This window comes from Xiphophorus maculatus, chromosome 15 (genome assembly GCF_002775205.1).
Source record: "Xiphophorus maculatus strain JP 163 A chromosome 15, X_maculatus-5.0-male, whole genome shotgun sequence".
NCBI lineage: Eukaryota > Metazoa > Chordata > Actinopteri > Cyprinodontiformes > Poeciliidae > Xiphophorus > Xiphophorus maculatus.
In genome coordinates, this window is record NC_036457.1 from 10046002 (window position 1) to 10067259 (window position 21258).

Sequence of the window (21258 nt, forward strand, 5' to 3'; positions counted from 1 at the left end):
TTCCCAAGAATGATCCAAACTTGTGGAGGCTTGTAATCCTCCATCTGATATTTTGGCTGATTTTTCATTTTCCAGTAATGTCATGTAGCAGTGCATCTGCATGTCTACCGGTGTTGTGAATTAACCTTACACAAACTTATAAAGCTATAACATCACAAAGAGAGCCTTCCCAAATTGCGCAAAGTAATCTTAGTGCAAAAAGCTTCTGAATTTGAATTAATTGATTAAAAAGTTTAAAATGAAATGTCTTTCATTCTAGTGTTTGGCAAACTAAAAATTTCGTTTAAAAACAAAAAAGCAATGGTGATGTGTGTTTTTCTTTTTCACTGTAAATGATCCGTTTTCAACTGCATTTTATGTTCAAAAGAGAAATCGTAGGGTTTGCTCCTTAAATGTTCAGGAATCAGATGTCAAGGTAAGTATCGCACCTGAGTGCAAATACATAAAAAAAGATGAGTCTAGACAACTTTGAGAAATGTAATTTCTCTCTACAACAGGTTTTTAATCTGCAAGAATATAAGATATTGTCAATCAAATATATATTGTTCAAGAACAGAAATGAGAGGTTCACTCTTTTTAAATTCATACGGAAACGATGAACACCACATTGACAAAGTTTGACACAGAGCCCTCATCTCAATTTTTAAGGAGCATATTTCTTGACTTACCCTTCCGATTTTTATGACAGGTCAAGTGGAAAACTAGCAGTTCTGATTATACATATTTCTGTGCAATAGCCCTGGAATAAAATTAAGACACCAGGAAACATTAAGGGTGGGAAATAAAACAGCCACAGTAAATGACCTAAAAGGCAAAGATAATGACTTCTTGCAGTAATTGCACCTATTTTCATCTAAGGTCTCACTGACAAAGCAGACAATTTATCTTTTAAAGAACATCAATTGTAATGCACATTTTAGTAGCAACTTCCAGCAGTTTTGTCAAATGGTCTCCAACCTGAACTCAGCCATATAAAAGGTCAACAGGTGAGCAACAAACTGATGTGACACTCAATATTGAATGTGAACGTTCTATGTGCATCGATTCAAACAGTGGTGTCAGAAAGTATTGCCCGATCAAGTAATTGTTGCAAAAATGCAGCAGATATGTTTCAGATTATTAAACACATTTTATTCTATCACCAAAGTGAACAGAAAAAATATTTTTAAAAGATGACTATCCAAACTAACCTGGCCCTATGTGGAAAATTAATAGCACCCCTTTTAAAGTCGTGATTAACCACATTTTTTAGAAAACTGAATTCAAATTTCTTAGCTACATCCAGCTCAGATTACTACAAATAGCTCAACCGCTATTGCCATAACTGAATCATTATCGGGAAATTTTTCATTATTATAAGAACCCACCATGATAGCAAACATTATGGTCAGGTTTGCGGTTATATTTTTATCTGTTAGTTCCATCAGAGCATCAGTAAATAACTATTTGAAAATATGAAAAAATGCAATTAATGTGCACTTTATATTTAACACTAAATCTTCACTAGTCAACATGGTGAACTACAGGCACATATTGGATAATAGTGTTTTAATATCTTATATGCTGTGATGAAACTCATCAGTAATTGCCAATAAAATAATACAATGACTTTTTAAATCCTGATCACATATCTTTATTGCAATAAGGATCACAACATATTGGGGAAAAAATTAAGCTCATTTTGTTCACACCCAAATGTCAGACCAGTAGAACAGGTGATGACTTAAAATGTTTCAGAACTTACCAAAATTACTCCAGGAGTACATTGACAAATCATTCAGGAGGTCACAAAATAAGCTATATCAACATCAGCACATTAGCTAAAAAAAACCCATCTTCATGACCTCAAAGACATTTGGCAAAAATATTCTGTAAACTGAAAGGAAAAGCCGAACTTTCTTCAAGTGTTCTGTTGTATCAGGGTTAAAATTATCAGCATTTCCAAAGAGAACATGCTGTTCAAACACTGCAGTACAAGTTTGATGGCCTGCAGTTGATTTGTTGTTCAGAAGTTGGAAAGGCTGTCGTAATTCATAGATTAATTCTGCTCTCTACCAGAAAGCCCTGATTGGGAATGTCTTATCCATTTGTAAGCTTAAGCTCACTTCAGTTATCCAGCATGACAATGACTCCAAGGATTTGGAGTGGTCTAGTAAAAGTCTGAATCTCAATTCAATTGAGATGCTGTAGCGTGTAACATGCCAATTATGCTGGGAAAAAAAATACCAAGATTGGACCAAAATTCCTCTTGTAAAAGTTTCATGACCAGTTATTGCAAATATTTATAAGGTTAAGGTGGTAATTACTTTTTCACAAGGGGCCAGACTGTTGAGTTTATTTTTTCTTTAATAAATAAAGTAATTTCAAAAATGCCATTTGTAATTACTCGGGTTATATTTGATGGCCCTATACATTTGAATGACATAAAAAGAAAGAAGTTAGTGAAAAATCATAGACTTATTAGGATTCTAATTAAATTTTGCTGGTTTTATTCACCATTATTCCAGTCAACATTTTAACATCTGGGGGAAAAAGTTTTAATGATCTCAACGTTTCATTTATGTTCTCAGTAAAGGAACACAGAGAAAATATCTCTTGCATTAATTTATTAAATAAGACCTGAAAATAATCACTTTGTTCCAGGAACCCATTTAATTAGTAAAGAGGTTTCGTTTTTTCCTCCAAAACAGAAGCAGCACATTAAAGTCATATCACTCCTACATCACCATATTTACCCACTTTTATTACCATCAACATTTATTCAACTGAAGAAACTGACCTTCCACAGTGCTAGATCAGTTAAATGATTTTCTTGTTTTGCAATTTGTGATGAATTAAAAAGAAAAATCACAAATAACCATTTTAATACCACCAATGTTGCAGCTTTAGGTTAGATTTAACAAACCCAAAATATACTTTTAGCTTTTCTATTCTATTCTGCATAAACTGTAAACATTCTGACTTAATTCGAAGTGTTTGATACACAAGTTATCTGCAATGTAAACCAAACGTGAGATATTAGCAATGTAGACAAATGTACAACCATTGGCAGATGTAGTTCAACTTATAAGTAATTTGCTTAAAAATTATGACATTTTAAATATTAGATGGCATTGATATATATTCAGTCTGTTTTTGTGCATTCTGTGAACAAGTTTGAAGTTCTTAAAAAGAAACTTTGATAACTTTGTTTTGTTATGGCTTAATGGCAGCACCTAATTTTGATGCTCTCTTACAGTAAAATCTGATAAAGTCCAGTCCTCCCAGGCTAATCCTGAGGTCAGGCTTACTACTCCAACTTGGGGCCATGGAATTGAATAACAGCGTACTTCCCATTGGTCATCCATGATGGGTCTTGGGTGCTCAGCTTCTCCCCTTGTCCCGGCTGCAGACCGACCTGCACATTGGCTTTGAGGGTTCTCAAACTGCATAGTGGTGCAGGCTCAAAACCTCTCAGTGCAGTACAGAAATCCACCGTGTGGCCCCAGTCCCTGTCCCCAGTCAGCTTCCTGTAGTTGAGATCGCCTTTAAACAGCATCAGGTCTGCTTCCTGCAGGGTTGCGTACAGGTCGGGTGCATCAGCTGCCATGTCGCAGAACTCGTGGGGCTGAGTCCAGAAAGGATGGTCGTGATAGCTCCAAATACCCTCACTGAGATAGCTCTGCCACTGGTAGCCACTCTTACTCATCCACTTATGATTGGCTGCCATAGTCTGGCGGATGGTCCACTGAAAGTCGTTAGCCGTGACATCAGAGACAAACCACGGGAAGCATTTGCCGTGAAAATGAATGTGACGCGCGAGGCCTGAAGACACCAGAAAATCTGCTAAGACTAAGTCAGTGACCAGCTCAAAGCCAGCATTGTCAAGCACAATGTCAACTCTGTCTGCAGTTTTTTTCCTTGACCCCTGCAGCCTTCTTGACGAATTAAGAGTCAACCACACCATGTTGGAATCATTCACCAAGATGAAAGACTGTAAGCTGTTGAGGGAATCTATTGGACTAGCCTTCTGGGAGTTCTCTTGACCAGCAGAGATGGAAAGATCACATTTGTTCCCCCAAAGAGAAACCTAGAGGAAGTCAAACAGAAAACCGAAAATCCATGTGATCCTTTTTCTTCTCAATCAATGCTGTTATTCTTTGTAAATGTTACATTATTTTACCAGAGGGAAACAAATTGGGGTTCTGTAGGGAAAAAAACCCTCTTCTGTATACGGTATTTAGGTTACCAGTGTATCCTAAATACTGTACAGATGGATTACATTTATCTATTCCAACAACACAACCATGTTAACGTTATAAAAGATTTCTTGATTTTAAAATGACTTATAAAATAATGTAAAAAAAAAAGTGATATGCTTGACATTTAGAATATTTTGTTGAGTTAAGATGCAGTTTTAATTCAAATCTGGGTGACCATTACATTTACTTTTTGGTCATTTGTTTTCTGGAATATTTAATGATCATATATTTACATATTCTAATGGGACTCATTCTCCTGTTAAATCAAGCCTGTATGTTCCCCCTTACTCTGCAGAGCACTCAATACTAACTGTTAAATATACTGACCTGGAGCAGTTTGTTGAAATATTCAGACATCTGGTTCTCTGACAGCTTCTCCATGCTCTTCTGAATGTCTCCCAGGTAAGTACACAAAGCCATCACAGCCTGCTGAGACTCAAAAAAACTTTGGGTCTTTCCCTCGTTAAAGACGTCAAAGTTGTTTATTGGAGGACTGAAAAAAACATGAAAACAGTCAAAAGGACATTTACTTCAAAATAAAATATAGCTAAATACACAACATAAAGGTGTATACATGGTTTTAGTCGCAAGGAAAAACACCCATTTTAAATAAAACCTTGTTAAATATACACTTCTTTTATAACAAAGAAGATGATCGAACATATCTAACATCAACGTTTTGGATTTATCCCCATAAAGAAATGATAATAAGCTTATTGAATAGAAGAGGCAATGAACAAAAAATTTACAAGTTCAAGAAATAACTAACGGCAGTTTAAAACCTCATATTTTTTAGACTTTTTAAGGGTTGGAATAGAAATGATTAAATTCAAGACATGTCCTGCCTGGAACTACAGAAAACCTGTAAAATATACTAAATATTTCTATTTTGATTTTAGTATGGTGAAAATGTGTTTAGTCCTATTTAATGACTCGGCAGAAATTCTTCTTGTCAGCAGGATTTTGGTGTGTCCATGAACAATAAAATATCCATTAATATATCACCCTAGCTAATTTTGATCTCACGCAACCTTGAACTTGTATTGCATTAATCAATTCCCACTAATAATTCACTGTAATGTAATTGACTAGATCACAACACACTGCATACAAGTGATACTATACTATCACACTATATATGGCCTGGCTTTTAAAAGTATTTTCAGCCAACAATCAACATTGACCACATTTCTACAGAAATACAGTTAAGCTAAATAATAACTCTGGATATCATTTTTAATAAAATAGATTCCGATGATAATACTTATGTTTCCTTATCGCTAAAAACATTGCAGAAACAATTATAACATCAGAAGATTTATGTAAAAAAAAAAAGGTACATTCTACTCACTTAAGCCAGATTGCCTCTTGTATCCTCCTGTACATGTAGCACTCCACATACAACCAGGGTGACTTGAACCAGCTAACAAGCTCCTGGTCACCCAGCTGGCTCTGCTGTCTCTGCATGTACTGGTTCCAGGACTCTGTGTCTGACAAGCCGTCCATCAATTCCAGTAGTGGCTTATCGGTTTGTACCTCATTCCTCAGCTTAGACAGTAGAGATATTGCTTGTTTCTCTGCACTGATCCCCTCCTTTTCAAAAGAGAATAAAACTTCTAAAACAACTCCTATTAAACATTGAAAATTAACTGAATAAAAACATCTTACCTCTCCATATTCCTCAAAAAACTTGTTTTTGTTACGATGTATTGTGTCTATAGCTTTAGTCAAAATGGTTGGCATTCTGTCTCTTATAGTCAAATAAGCAAACGACCTAAAGAAAAAAAAAAGACACAAGTTACTCACAGAATTAGACGCTGAATAAAGAGCCATTCATCTACATTTACTCTCTTCTAATCCACAACACTTAATCAAATTGGACACATTTTTTCTAATCTAGGCTAATGTAAGACTATAAATCAACTTCAGTTCTTGAAACCTATATTTAATTGTAAAAGCCTCAAAAGATTTTAACAATATTTCTGGGCTTCTTAATCACCTTACATGCAGTAAAGCTTGAAGATCACAATACACAGACAAGTAAAACCTTGACAGAATTATTTTATACAGATTTTATTCTAGAAAACACAGTTTTCAATTCATTGAAACGTTTTGTAATTTGTGATAACTGAAAAAGAAATGCAATTAATAGCTTACAAGGGATGCAGCTTGAGAGCTTACTAGCTATAAATGCTAAACATGGACAGAATAGTCCAAAACTGTTGAAATATTATGAAACTGTTTTTAATTGTGAAACCTCCCTTCAAATTGTGAAATTTGTGAAAAATGGCAGTGATCGCATTTGTGGGGCGAGACTGCCTTACATGGTGTCCAGCAGTCTTGAAACTACCCATGACATCAGGTGAAAGTAACAATTAAATTGGCTAATTATTTGGTAGCATATTAACACATATACATGCTAGAAGTCAAATCTCTAACACTGAAGTTGAATTAATTAAATGTGATGCTTGTCTATAAATGCAGACAGAGAGTAGCTCAAAAAAGAAATGCGTTAGCATTGAGCCACCGGTACTGACTGGGACTCTGCTATTATATGACTATTGGTTAAATATATCATTGTATTTTCCCGCATTATAAAACACACAGGGAAGTCATTAAATTAGCCATCAACATACCCAGTCACTTTGGCAGACAGTGAAGGAGGAACACCGTGGCCAATTTGACCCGCCGCCATTGTTGTTGCAGAGGTAGGCAATTCAAATGTAAACTTTATTGACAACAATTACACGGACATCGCCAAAGTAACCAGCTGAAACTTATGAACAAGTTTTTTGCTTGTCTTTTAGAAATAACCAGTAACAACCCTAAGCATCATTCTTTTCAGATTTTAAAAAAAGAAGAATTTGATATGTTTATATTGCTGTAGAGTCGTAGAGTTGCGTTTGTTTTGATTTAGTTGTGTTGCTGCCATCTAGCGGCTAAAAAGTAGACTGCAACTTCAACACTTATTCAAAGACGACGTTGCCCTCACATTCATAACAGGTTTTTAGTTATTGTTTTAAAATATGTTCGCTTTCGGGATGTCTCTTTTTGGAATTGTTACCGCACTGCGCATGTCAAGTTTGTTGTTTCTGAACGCAGCCAGAGCATCCTGGGTTGCCTGGAGCGACAGTTGTCATGGAGATATTGATTCGCCCTTTCAGAACAGGCCAGAATTCGAACCCCCCTGGGGTCAAATTAATGGATGCCAACTGCCGTTAAACTCTAAAAAGAACAAGGGGAGAGGGCCCCCCACGCTACCCCAAAGCACAACCCCCAACTCCCCGGGGCTCTTTGGCGGGAAAATAGGAGGGTTTAAGAGGCTATCTACTGGGAAATAAATTATTCTTAAGTGAGTTTCAGTTAAGCAGTCCAATTAAATATTAATAGCATAATATATGAGTGTGTAAGAGGAACAGAATATAGTTAACTTCACATGTGAATTCAGTTACCTTAGCTTGTAATTCTGTGTTTAACTGAGTTGGTGGAACTCAGTTAAACACTTTACATTTGTGCACATTTACACACATGTAAATGTGCTGTATTGCCTGTTGTGATATATAACAGCTAACCTGTGAAATAGAGACTTGGAAGAGCATTAGATTTAAGCCAAGAGGTCATATGAGGGATTGAAGGTTTGGATACAGGATAGGGCTTCCTCCAAGTTTGAAGGACATCCCCAAGTGATTGGCCACAGTCACATTTTACAGGCTGCAAAGATCCATCCATTAATCCTGGCCATGTTTTTCCCCCTCTCTCAGATCACTATAGGAACAAGCAGGCCTGTCGTCAGGATGCTGGGGTCCCTGAAAGCAGGAGTCCAGCTGCGTCCACCTCCGGTGTTCATCCACCACGGGCCTCCCATCCCCCCGCCGGGGCCCTGCCTGGCCGGATCTGTTTTTCTAAACCGAGAGAGGAGTGACTCACCACTCCGGTTTTAAAACAGGCCAAGGACGAGGGGGAGGGCAGCACCACACGTTAAAAAGCCCTGTTTAAGCGGGCCACTTTCAGCTCAGCACAGATGCACCAGACCTGCTGGTTTTGCTGTCTGGAAAACTGTGCACTGGCACAAATGTGGCATTAAAATGTTTAGTGCAGGGTATGTTGTTGATTTAAAAATTGATTACTGCAAGGCAAATCAGTTTAACGGAGATCAGAGATGGGGAAGTCATGTGGAGGTCCAGTCAGCATCTTTTCAGAAAAAGCTGTTCTGAGAAAGAAACAGGAAGAATTACTGAAGAGATGCCGTATGAGCAAAGACGTGCAAAACTAAAACTAGTGATTACAATGTATTGATCTTTGTGACAAAACAGTAAGGTGACCCAGCGATAACATAGATAACAGTTTATCTGCTTTTTTCAATGAACCCCTGCTGTGGGTCTTTCAGCAAACGAAACATGCTTTTGTTCATCTGTCTTTTCCCCCTACTACTGCTTCACTAGTGGCCTCTGTCAATGTTTTGTTTATAACAGGTGCATATTACTTTATTTTAGGGCTATATGCATGATATTGTATGCCTCTTTTTATATTAGCAGGGTAGAAGCTGGAAAGATCCTTATGAGTTCTGCTTCACAGGTTTTCTCCCCCCTCCTGTATCACCCATGTCCATTTACATAGAGTCTCCGCCCAACCTCCTCCTGCAGTGCATGCATTTTTACTAAGCTAGAACTTGCTTAGTCTGGTTCTTTTCCTACTAAGTAGAAATGCTTTAAAGGTCTGGGGGGAAAAAGGCTGTTTACGTTGTGACAACCTCAACCAACTTACTGATGACAACATCTGATGACAAAATATTGACACAAATCCAAAGTGCAGTTGTGAGAAGGTCCTCCTACACTTCCTGTGCCTCAGAATAGGCAACATGTGTGGTTTAGCTGAAGTTCTGTTCTTTGACACTCCTTTCCTCTACTGAAACCTCTTGCGGTGAAAAGGTGAATTTTCAACAGAGTTAGTCATTTCACTGTTTATAGCAGTCAATATTTTTATTGCTCAATATTCACTGCCTAGTTTCACAGTAGTGTGTTATTTTCAGATTATGTTGAAACATGAACATCTTGTAAAAATCATGTCTGTATTAATTAAGCTTTTTATATCACATTTACTAAAACTACCAACAACACTCAAATCAATATTCACATTACTTCTGTGATTTTGATTGATATGCAGTAATGTTTTATATGTTTTACAAACTTCACAATGGATATACAGTGTAGAATCATTTGAAAGTAAAAAAAACTAATAAAAATAAATTAGAATTTAGAATAAAGTACATAGATGTGAAAGAATTGTACTCATTTGTTATATCATCATACCCTCTTTTAGATGTGTCTTAATATTACTGTATTTATGACTGTGCAATAACAGTTTAGAAATCACAACAAAAATGCATGCCAAAATATATTTGCCCTGATGGGATTGTAGTAAGAAGGTCAAACAGAATCAACAACTTGTAGGTATTTAGCATTAGTGGTTTATTCATTATTAAATAACATCAGAATTGGTCACATTTCGAACAAGCAAGTTAGATCCCAAAGAAAAACGGAAATTAGTTTTAGACAGGAAAAGCTGGACAGGTGTCTCGTAATACTCTTACAACTTTTTATTATTAAGGCGACTTTAACCATCTATTAAAACCTAAAATAAGTATTTACGCTCTGCAATCTTAAATATCAGGCAATATTTTTATACCTGTAGTAAAATTTAAATCTGAGACACAACATAAGCTGATTTTGCTATTTAAAATCAGCTATTTAAATTGAGTTTAGAAGAAAATACAAAAATATCAAAGCTGTTATCTGGTTTACCTAACTTCATAACTGTTAATATTTTTTGTTTAATAGATGCATAGATAAATACTATATAGACAAAAGTGAGCTTGTAATGTAAATTTTTAAAATGATCTGATATAGCTGGGACATATTAATTCTACCACCACTCTATTGTTATGTTGAGGCGTTGTTACCACTATACCCTGTGACTGTAGCGGTTGGGTCTCGCCGGCTGTCAGAGAAAGAAACAGAAAAAATGGTTAGCAGGGCTTGGTGCCACGACGGTTACACAGTGCGGGAAATTAACGTTAACTCAACCGCCCCTTCAACGGATTTTTACAACGGCTGCTTTTTTTCCCCCCTCATCTCTCCATACTCTCTCTCTCTCTCTCTTGACTGTTTTCTTCTTTCTCTCCACTCGCAAGTCATGTGATTGTAACGTAAAACCCCTAACCGGAAAACACCGACGGACGACCCTCCGCCGCCAACGAATGCTGCGTTTACAAGGAACACAGTTGAAGCTGCAGCGAGCGCAGAGAGGACGGACGGCTGGGTCTCCGGTAGCAAACAAACAAGGGCGATACGGAGGAACTCCGGTGATTTCAGCAGAGCGCAAGTACGTTTTCCTAGCAGTACATTCACATATGTTCGTTTAGCTAACACTGGTTCGTTATTTTTGCGGTTCGGTTTGTTTCTGGCCAACTGTAATTGTCACGGGGAAGTTAAAAGAAACGCGTTCGTGACCAGCCCCATCCCCCTTGCGTCTCGCGCTGTCTGTTCCTACGAGCGCGCGCGCGTTAGTGCGTGTGTGTCCGTTTTCTCGCGCTAGCAACCACGGGAGACCGACGGAGTCCTCTTGTTTTAATGTGCTTTCCCACGATTATTCTTCGTGTGATTTTGCTGACATATTTTGTGTACCGTATAGAACTGTTTTGTTCCTGCGTCATGTTTACCTTTCTCATACGCTTTCCTCTCAGGCGGTTCACTATGTATTTTCAGAGTAACCGAACGTCTCACTACGGAAGCGACAGTTCCACGTGTCTACATCACAGCAGGGGCGGTGCTAGAGCTTTACAAACAAGTTGGCAAAGACATGGCATTGTGGCAGCTTATTACACCATGTGATTTAAACTAGTGTCATTTAAAGCAACTCTGTAGTAGTCCTAATAAATTATGTGATCAGGCGCATATAGATACTTACGGTTATTTTCTAGACAAATTGTTTCAGATATGCCCAAAATGAATATGTCACGACTTCAGAAACATTTTGTACTGTATATATATTGATAATCCAGTAATAACAATATAACTTTTAATAAAATCAGCCACAAAGACTTTTAGGCCTCACTCAGGGTTTCTCATGCATTGCTGAAATAAAGTTTTACCTTAATAAAATGAAACTATGTTAAGTCAGTAATGACTAACATTTTTCCCTTTTAAGTGGAATAAATTTAAACTTATGCTTGTTGTTTATTTGTTCATGTATTACTTTATATGTTTTGTTATAATTTGTCTTGTTAACACTGTTGCGCTGAACAACAAAGTTCTCTGGGTGCGATTCCCAACAGGGCCTTTCTGCATGTAGTTTGTACATTCATTTTATTAAAGTGTGGTTTCTCTGTGGGCAGCCCAGCTTCATAGGTTGCCCTTAGGGTTGTTTGTGAAGAGATGTTTGTCGTGTTTGCCTTTGATGTGCGTCATGATACATTGGCAAACCAATCCAGGGTGTACCAGTTTCTGACACAAAGACTGCTGGTGCAGGAATATGGAATGGATGGATGCTGTATAAGTATTATTGTTAATTTTTTCATTTAACCTTCAGTCTGCCATGGACTTGTTTAATTTTTCTGTAAATGTTAGACTGTATTCAGCGCTTATAGGTAGAGCTAAAGCAAACAATTTCCTGCTAATGTGGTAATATGTAAATATGCACCAATCAGTCCTCTAAAGATCAGATACAAATGGGTACAATTTCCAGAAATCTGAAGATAATTCAACTAGTTATTTGCAAGTATAGACATCATGGAAATATTTGTAATATTCTTCTTCAATATTCACAATAATTTTTATTTTTTGCTAAAAATTTTGAAAACCACGTATCAGTTTCCTGACATTACAAAATTATAGACTGTCTTTTGTGGTTTTATCGCAACCAAATATGAAGAAGTTATAAAGATAGACATATTTTTTGCAAGGCATTGTTCAAATGGTTGAGCCATAATTTTATTTTTGATTGTGGTTTTTGTTTCGATACCGCAGTTAGAAATTTGAAGATGACCAATAACTTTCTGCAATATTAAATGAGAAAAACACAATATTTTTCTGTAATTTTATCATTTAGCTCCTAGACCTGCTGTAGATCTGTGGGCAACATTTTAACTAAGTGCCTGGCTATTAATATCTGTACATTTTAACTTGTCGGACCGATACCGAAAAAAACAACTCAAGCTGGCCGATACCGTTGTTGATACCGATTAGTAGCATCCCTAATACACAGTTTATGGTATGTGTTATTTCAAGACTAGCCCACTCTTTTATTATTTTTGACCTTTGGTATTTTTTCTTTGTACTTAAGTTTAACAAATTAAAAGCAAAAATCTGATATAATATGATATAATCTGAAAACATAAACCACAGCGTCAAATGGTATCAAGATTCTGTATTTTCTTCAGTTTTTATTTTTAAAGCTTTAAATGCTTTTGTTTAATCAAGTTTAAATATACCTGAGGGAACATTCATAATGAGTAAAAGTAGAGCAGTAGTTTTTAGCTTCTTAGTGTGTGTTGCTGTGGAAATTCACAAGTTTTCAGATGGATGGTACCTTATGGTTTTCTGGATTGAAAGTTTGCAGCAGATTTCTGATCATTTTGAAGACTCAACACCGATGAGTTATCTGGTGCTGTCTGTCTCCAGACTTTTTTATTTGTGCTGTTGGGGAGAAAGTGTCAGTGGAAGGAGAGTGACCCTTCCCATAGGCTGTTTTCATACTTCTCTTGAAGGGGGTAGAACCAGCTCTGCCTTGGAATGTGTGTCGACACCCATAACCCTGATCATGTGATGGCCTGGAGCCCTCTGGGTCCTTTGGTGACCTTTAGGGTCAGCAAAACTCATCTCATTGGTCAGCAGAATGCAGGCACCTCTGAAATGCCTCTTAAGGCTGACTTTGAGTGATTGGTGCTTCATCAAAGTAAATTCAGTTGAATTTCTAAAGCTTGTTTATGGTCAAAGCTGTATAGATTACATTTTTAATCATACATTTTTCTTTTAATTAAACTTCTTGGTAAATGTTTTGTGTCAAAGCTAATGATAATCTCTCTTTCACCAGAAGGAACTTATTAATCTTAATTGTAGGTTGATTACTAGCATCAAGCATCAAGGTTTTAAAAATTTTTGTTAATCATCTTAGCGAGAGTCCAAAGAATGCACTCCTTTTCCTACTTGTTGCTGTGCACTGCATATCAGCTGGCCGAAAGACAGCCAGCCTATAAACACATTAAGCAATGTAAACTACAAATCAGTTTAGCATAGTTTTTCAATGTTGTTATGCATCAAATAATACATCTATTTAACATTGTCATTTTATCTTTAATAATGTATGTGATATGTTATAGGTAGAAGTAACTGATTCATTTTGTTTTTAAATAAAGCAAATGTTCCCTAAACGATTAGATAATTTTATACTTTGTAATTTTCCATTTTGTATGTAAATATGGTGATATTTTGGTATTTTACTGAAGTTCATCATACTGTGACAATCTTTGACTGACCCATGCTTGATCTCAACTATTTGTTTGGTTTATATGACAATTTTATTCTCACGATTATCAATAGAAGTCAGTTAAGAACTTGTGTACATAAAATTTATGGTACTATAAAACAGTCAGGTTGTTGGTTATAGATATCTGGAATTCACAATTAAATGAACTAATTCAAACAGAGGTGTTTTGTTTGACTAAACCCCTTTTGTTCCTCACTGTTTACTTCTGTTTGATACAGAGTAGATATATAGCCTCCATTATCTCTAAGTGATTCTTTACAGCTGTTCTGCGTTAGCCTTTGTGAGGTTGTTAGATCATCACTGACAGCTTGATTCTTTGTGGTCACAACAACCTCTCGTCTGCTGCTTGACGGGAAACTTATGGCTTCTTGTGTGTGTTTGTGTGTCTTTGTGCAGGTTGAAGAATGGAGTTGGCCAACCATGGTCTTATCCTGCTGCAACAGCTTAACGCTCAGAGGGAATTTGGCTTCCTGTGCGACTGCACTGTGGCTATTGGAGACGTCTTCTTCAAAGCCCACAAAGCGGTCCTCGCTGCCTTCTCCAACTACTTCAGAATGCTCTTTATTCACCAGGACAGGTAGGAATAAATGGGTCCTTCTCTGTGTATATAAAGATAGAAAACAGAAGTTGATGCACCCTGGCCTGAGTCAGCTGTTTGTAAAACCACCTGTTCCGCAATTACAGCTGGAGTGTTTTTTTTACATATGCTTTCAGTGACTTATAATTTGACTTGTGAAGCAATTGGTTGCATTTATTTTTTAGGGATGCCAGGCTAAAAGGACCTGAATACACACCACACTTTTTTATCCCAAAATTCTGCTAAAACGACTTAAATTTTTTGGTTGAGTTAGGACAATATATGGAAAACGGCAAGATTTAATTTAAAATAGGGATGCACGATATATTGGCACTAACATCGTCGATATTAGTAATTTTTCAGTCTAATAAATAAAATTGGGCCAATATTAATAATCAATATTTATTTCCATCTTGTTGCCAATTGCTTCTGGAGGAAGAAGGGAGCATATTAGTCATGAGGTAGTGATGCAGAGCAGGATTAATTAATCGAAACAGAGGAGCAGTGCTGGAGTCAAAAGGCGTCTGTGTGCCGCTACCAGTCTTGGTCAGGATTCTCTTGCAAAAGACATTTTTAATCTCCATGGGATTTTCCAGGTGAAATAAAGGTTAGATGAAAGGAAATAACAAAGGGACATGAAGTAAGTATAATAATGGTTACTGGCAACAACGACAATAGTAATAAAATATATCGGCCCAGATTTTTAAGCCTGCGCAACCCTAAATTAAAAGCCTTTAATCTTTTCCCACTATTCACTGTAATGTGTTTGGTTCCAGTGACTGCGTGCGTCTGAAGGCCTCTGACATCCAGCCAGATATCTTCAGCTATCTCCTCAACCTGATGTACACAGGCAAGCTCGCCCCCCAGTTGATAGACCCGGCGCGTCTCGAGCAGGGAGTCAGATTCCTTCACGCGTATCCGCTCCTGCAGGAGGCCAGCCAGTCGGTGTATTCCCACCCCGATCAGAGCATCAACCTCTCCACCTCGCTCTACGGCATCCAAATATCCGACCAGCAGGTGGCGCTGTCAGCCAGCGTACCAGCTCGTCGACAGCTCTCCTCACCCTTTGACTTGGAGCAGCTGAACTCAGAGGGGAAAGTGTCCTCAGCCGCCACAGCGTCGTTCACAAACGCCCTATTGTCCAAGCAAGCTGCATCGCCCCCTGATATGGAGGCCTCAACCAGCAGCATGAAGGCATCTGGTGAGGAGGGGGCAATGGACGTACTGAGCGCAGATGGTTCCTCCGCCACTGCGATCCTCCATGTAAAGCCGAGCATAATGAAGAGAAGTTCCTCCTTCAGGAAGTATTACTCGTGCCACCTCTGCAAGAGCAGATTCACCCAGAGAAGTCTGCTGAGAGAACATCTCCTGCAGCATACACAGGCTCTTCAGCAGGCAGCCGTGGAGCCCAGCAAGGCGCCGCCGTCGCCTGCTGTGATCAGAGAGAACAGCCTGTTGGCAGAGGGGCTTTCTAAAGGAAACAAGGCCGGCTCGAGCGCCTCAGCCACAGCTGTGGAGATCATCAGCGACAGCGAACAAACTCCTGTTTCAGGCACCAACTCTGACTCTCCCCAAGCAGAGGTGTCCACCTCCACGTGGGGGGTGGGAGGGTTAAGCTCTCAGGCAGACACCCCGCCTCCATCGGACATCGCGGACATCGACAACCTGGAGAATGCTGAACTGGACCGCGAAGTGAAGCGCAGGAAGTACGAGTGCTCCACGTGCGGACGCAAGTTCATTCAGAAGAGCCACTGGCGCGAGCACATGTACATCCACACGGGGAAGCCCTTCAAATGCAGCGCGTGTGGGAAAAGCTTTTGCCGTGCCAACCAAGCTGCCCGTCACGTCTGCCTGAACCAGGGGGCTGACACCTACACCATGGTGGACCGGCAGAGCATGGAGCTCTGCGCTGCAGGGGAAGACAGCAACCAGATGGAGGCCATGTTCTTGGGCTCCTCGAAGCCTTACAAATGCAACATTTGCGCGACGACCTTTTCCAGCCCTGCTGAGGTGATCAAACACCTGTGCTTCTCCCAAGGGGGATTGGCAGGACTGTCGGGAAGCATAGGTGCAGGCATGCTGCTGCAGCAAGAAGATGTCTCCAAAGATGAAGGCTCTGATTTGTCCAACTCTGGCACCCCACCAGAACCGATAAAGACTGAGGAGATTCTCGTAGAATAGCAACCAAACAGTTTTTGTCTGTTTTAACATGTTTGCCATCTAAATTATGGTTAAAATAGGTAAGCTAAAGAAAAATTTGTCAGGGTATGTTTGCTAGATATTCTTAACCTTTATTTCATGATAAAGTGCTTTAAATGTGTAGACCCTAAGAGTGCTAATTATAAAGATTTCTCTCTATACAATCATAAAAATTACACACACATTTCACTGAAGGCTTTGGGTTAACCAACAATAAAACACTGATTTGTTATGCTGTAATAAACTCTTTGCGTGCAGCTGTTTGCGCTTTTTAACATAGGAAGAGAAAGCTGAGGCCGTCTAGAGTTGTTAGACATCAAGAGTTGCAAAACGCTGATAATTCCTCTGCAACTGCAGGGAATTTCCACATGGGCAGAAAACTAGACATAAACTGGCAGCTGCAAGCACAGACAGTCTGTGCTGACTTTATTTGAACCGACTCTGTGTCCGTCTTCCATCCTCTGATGTTGGCTGAACAGAATAAATATGTTTATGTAACGTAACGACCATTCACCGCATCTTCTCCAGCACCTGGCTATGTGTGTGCCTCTGTGCTTAGTGGTGTTTTAGTAGGATTACCGTCTTTTTATTCCTTGTCACACCAGACAGAGAAACAGGCTCGCATTGTCTAAATTTATGTCACTTTCTTTGTTTTCCTCACATTTGCCAGCCCTGTTATGTATTATATAACTCTTTGGTTACTAACACTGTAGCAACATGTTCCATCCAGACCCTCAATCTGAGGCTGTAGAATATTGTAAATCATGTGTGTTTTCATATAATTCATTTGAATCTATTTCTGGATCCCTTTTAAAGTTTATTTGATGTTTTTCAAATTTTATACACAGCGCTATATTCATAAAATGACAATATATTTCAAAGATGTAAGATTATTAGTGGTCTGATCGCTTCCAAAATCTTAACATGTGAAGGATATGAATAGACTTGTGTTGAATTGTTAAGAAGGTTTTTCAAAGTCTTGCCAAATGTGTGCTAAAGGATATTTGTTGTGTTAAAAGGGAAATAGTTTCTTCTATATTTTAACATTGTTTTGTTGTATTTGTATGTTTTTAGTTTCTGCCCATACGAGAATAAAGAAGTGATAGAAGGTTGCAACGTTTAGAAAAACATTGTAGAGGCCTGATTATTTCAGCTATCTGGACTGGAAGTCATATCTCAAAACACAAGATGGTTTACACATGTTTTGTTGGAATATAAAATGTGTTTTATTGATCTTCCATATCAGTTCTTGTGCTACTGATGACTAGAATTAGAGGTTTTTATACATATTGAATAAATGAGAAGCTCACATTAATATATTGTGTATAATCTTTAACATTATTCCATATGTATGCAGATAATCTAAAGCTGCCAAAGAATTTATTGTTCCCTCTCACTTGAAATATTGTACTTTTTTTCCCCTTTATATTATAAATTTCTGCAAAATTTGATCTTTACTCCAGTAGCTAGACTGACTTTGAGCTTCCCATTCATTCATTTTATAATGTTTCATATTAAAATAATTAATTCTCTCTCTATAGATATTGAAATTTCTTTTTTTTTTTTTTAAAAAAAGCTATTTTTCTTCTCTTTGGTTCAACAACTCTCATAGTGATACTGGTGAAATGTATGTGTAAGCTAAAGCACACAAAGACATGTTTGATTAACAGGAAATGATTTTAAATGTCCTGCTTGAATAATGTTTAATTATAATACTTAATGTGGTCATTCTTGTTGTAATAGCTTTTACAATTTCTTTATCCCCTATTCTAATGCTAGAAATTTAAAGTTGCAGAATTGAAATTTGATCCTGTTCACGCAGTCTGTAGCTAGATGGCGCTGTTTTCTTTTACTACCTGCTCAGGTTGAAAGAGAAGGAAACTGTCAAATCTGAACAGTGATTGTTCACTGTTTCTATGTTACCATGAATCCGAGTACTTTTTCCTTCACTTGCGAGCTGTCAGTGATTTTTCTCATTTTTAAACTGATCAAATTTCAATGCTACTGTCCCTTGATTTTCCAAACAAATGATCCACTGAAATATGCACACGTCATTGGAAATTCTCTATGTTCAATTTCAAAAATTAATGTCTGTGCTCAATCTTTTTCTAAACAGCCAAACATCTCAGGAAGTTGAGAAGTTTGACTTCACTGTCGAGCTGTTGGTCATTAAATAAATAGTTTGAGACTATTGTAAAGAGTATGCAATGTAAACCTCTTCCTGGTGCCCATTTGACATCTACTGTGACGATTCTGTGTTCTCAGGAATGTAATTTTATCTGTTTTAAACTTTTTTTGGCCATGAAGAAAGAATAAAAACACGTCTTTACATAATAAGGGATTTTGTGTCGTGATTACCAACTTGCCAGTTGAGCTGCAAATAAGTAATTGTTTTAAAAATGTTCGTCTAATTCAAGAAGCAATAGAGAATCCAGACACATTTTCTCTAACTTTATTGAATGAAATATAGACAAGTTTCTGAATCCTCACTATTAACAGCTTGGAAAATATAAAAGACAACTATGACCATGCTACATGAAACTTTTGCTAAATGGCTGCAGGTTATTTGTTAATATTAATATTACAACAATATTATTTAGGTACATACAGGAGGTATACAATTTGTACAAATGTTATAAGGTTCACAGTTATTGTGGGATACAAACAGAACGGAGGACTTAAGATGGGTAGGGTAGCCTCTAGATGCTAATCCTTTGCAACAAATGCAAGTCTTTAGTTTTCTAGCTTTCTCTAATTATTTTTTCTTATTATTACATAAAGCAAATATGGATCTTTTACACACAAGATTGGCGCCTAAACTGTGGCACAAATGTCCACATTTTTTAACTTAAAGCTGAAAGAAATGCCAGCTTTTAGCACTGCTAGCTTATATAAGCCACTAAATTAAATTTCACTGATTAGAAAAGCAGCTCTACATGACTGACCTGGTGCTATTCTTCAAAAGTTAATCAGAAATATGCCGCTTTGGTGGTAAAGTCTAGTTGCTGGACTATTCTTGAAGCATCCTTTTACAACAGAGATACAATGCCTGACACAAAGTAGCTGGGTGGATACTTTGGGAAGGTAATTGGATGCAACTGGTGTCCTAGTCCTATGATCGATGGAGAGACCATGGCTCCCTGATTAATCCTAACTGAATTTGGCTTTTAGATTGACAGAAAAAAAATAGCTTCTGTATTTATTTCTGGTACCATGAAATTTGTGCCTTTCTAAATCATCCCTCGCTCTGTTTGTGTCCTCCCTGGTGCCAGTATTAATGAACCTGAGCTATAGCGCTTGGTGAAGAACACAACGTTGTGCAGAACTAGCTCACCTTCAACGTGACCCCAAGAAACCAGGGATTAAAGGGTGTAAAGGGTTTTTTTTCCATAAGAAAATGGTGAAAAACATATGAACTTTCTGTGTTTCTGCACAGAAAGTGAAGAAGTAATTAATCAGGAAACATTAAACACCATACACATGAAATGATTTGTGTTTTGTCATAAATTCATGTCGAACCAGTGTTAAAAACTGGCATGTGTATTCTTTGTAACACAGCAAATACTTCTGCCACATTATAAGCTCATAGTATTTTATTATCACATTAAACAATGTGTGACAATGTCTTTTCACAGTATATCAGGCAGTGAATTTGTCTTATGTACATGAATCTCATGAAATATTAAGTGGGAATGCAGTGTGATAAATTCAAGCACGTGGTGCATTTTTAGTAGTTATTATTTTAATCTCTGCTCCTCTGCCTGTGGAATAACACTTGTACCATGACTGAGTTATATTTACCTACAAAGCCTTGAAATAATTTTCTTGTATGCAACTACTTTTTTATGTATATCATTATTCAGCCGGATGCAATTTATAAGAAAGTTTAAGACGTGTCCGCATCAAGTTTAAAACAAAAAAAATACCTGTTGCACGACAGCAACGTTTTGTTTATCCTTACGATAAACAAAACGAGACAAAATGAAAAGTAAAAATAAAACACATATGTTGTGAATGAATGAATGAATAATCAAGATATAAATACAATATACATGATAATAATCACCCATCTTTTCACCTTCTCACACCGCTGCTACTATGCACATAAAAATTCACACTCTTGCATACGAAACACTTCCACTCTTGTCCACCAGGTTGCAGCGGGGGCAATGAGAAGTCACTGAAGGTACACAGGTGTGATAACAAGCCAAACAGGATGTTTCTGAGGGACTGGACATGCATGAGTGTTAAGGTGAGTGAGGGTGCAGTGGGCCGTCATGGTGCTGTGACAGAGCTGCAAGGGAGAGTCAGAGGACAGGTGGGAGGAGAGAGGAGGAGCTGTTTCTCAGTCTCTCTGTGCAGGATGGGTTCAGTCATAGGTGACACCACAGAACATCCTCTCTCATTTTATCTTTCTCTCTCTCGCTTCCTGGTCCTGACAAGTGCGCCTCCCAGGCAACGGTGCTGCATCCTCACCTGTGGACAAGGCAAAAAATATGATTTTAGAACAAGAGACCACCTATGGGTTACCATACAGTAACCCATAAGTGCAAATTTAAGTGACAGGTTGTACATTTTGTGGTGACATTCTTTTAAGTCCAAAGTCCAAAGCAGACTTCTACCATTTATAACCAACTCTGCTTCCAAAAACATTAAAGCAATTTGTGCAGACAACAATTAATGGACCTCTAAAGCATA

General features: G+C 37.8%; 3 protein-coding genes across 4 annotated transcripts in view; 1 reads left to right on the forward strand and 2 right to left on the reverse strand.

Annotated features, from left to right (window-relative positions):
* Positions 1-530: 530 nt before the first annotated feature.
* On the reverse strand, positions 531-6982 carry armt1 (acidic residue methyltransferase 1). Its single transcript, XM_005802591.3, has 5 exons — positions 6878-6982; positions 5910-6015; positions 5593-5834; positions 4569-4734; positions 531-4069 (listed from the first exon to the last, which is right to left on the reverse strand). Exons 1-5 carry the CDS (start codon positions 6934-6936, stop codon positions 3290-3292), a joined length of 1353 nt encoding a protein of 450 aa, XP_005802648.1. The 5' UTR covers positions 6937-6982; the 3' UTR covers positions 531-3289.
* Positions 6983-9626: 2644 nt separating this feature from the next.
* On the forward strand, positions 9627-18888 carry zbtb2 (zinc finger and BTB domain containing 2). Its single transcript, XM_005802590.3, has 3 exons — positions 9627-10622; positions 14181-14361; positions 15138-18888. The coding sequence occupies exons 2-3, from the start codon at positions 14189-14191 to the stop codon at positions 16540-16542; spliced, it is 1578 nt and encodes a 525-aa protein (XP_005802647.1). The 5' UTR covers positions 9627-10622; positions 14181-14188; the 3' UTR covers positions 16543-18888.
* Positions 18889-18996: 108 nt separating this feature from the next.
* Positions 18997-21258, reverse strand: part of akap12 (A-kinase anchoring protein 12) — a 46345-nt gene continuing 44083 nt past the window's right edge. For both annotated transcript variants that reach the window (XM_005802589.3, XM_023347343.1), the window contains one exon: positions 18997-21036. The gene's annotated coding sequence lies outside the window, so the exon portion shown is untranslated. The remainder of the gene's footprint in view (positions 21037-21258) is intronic.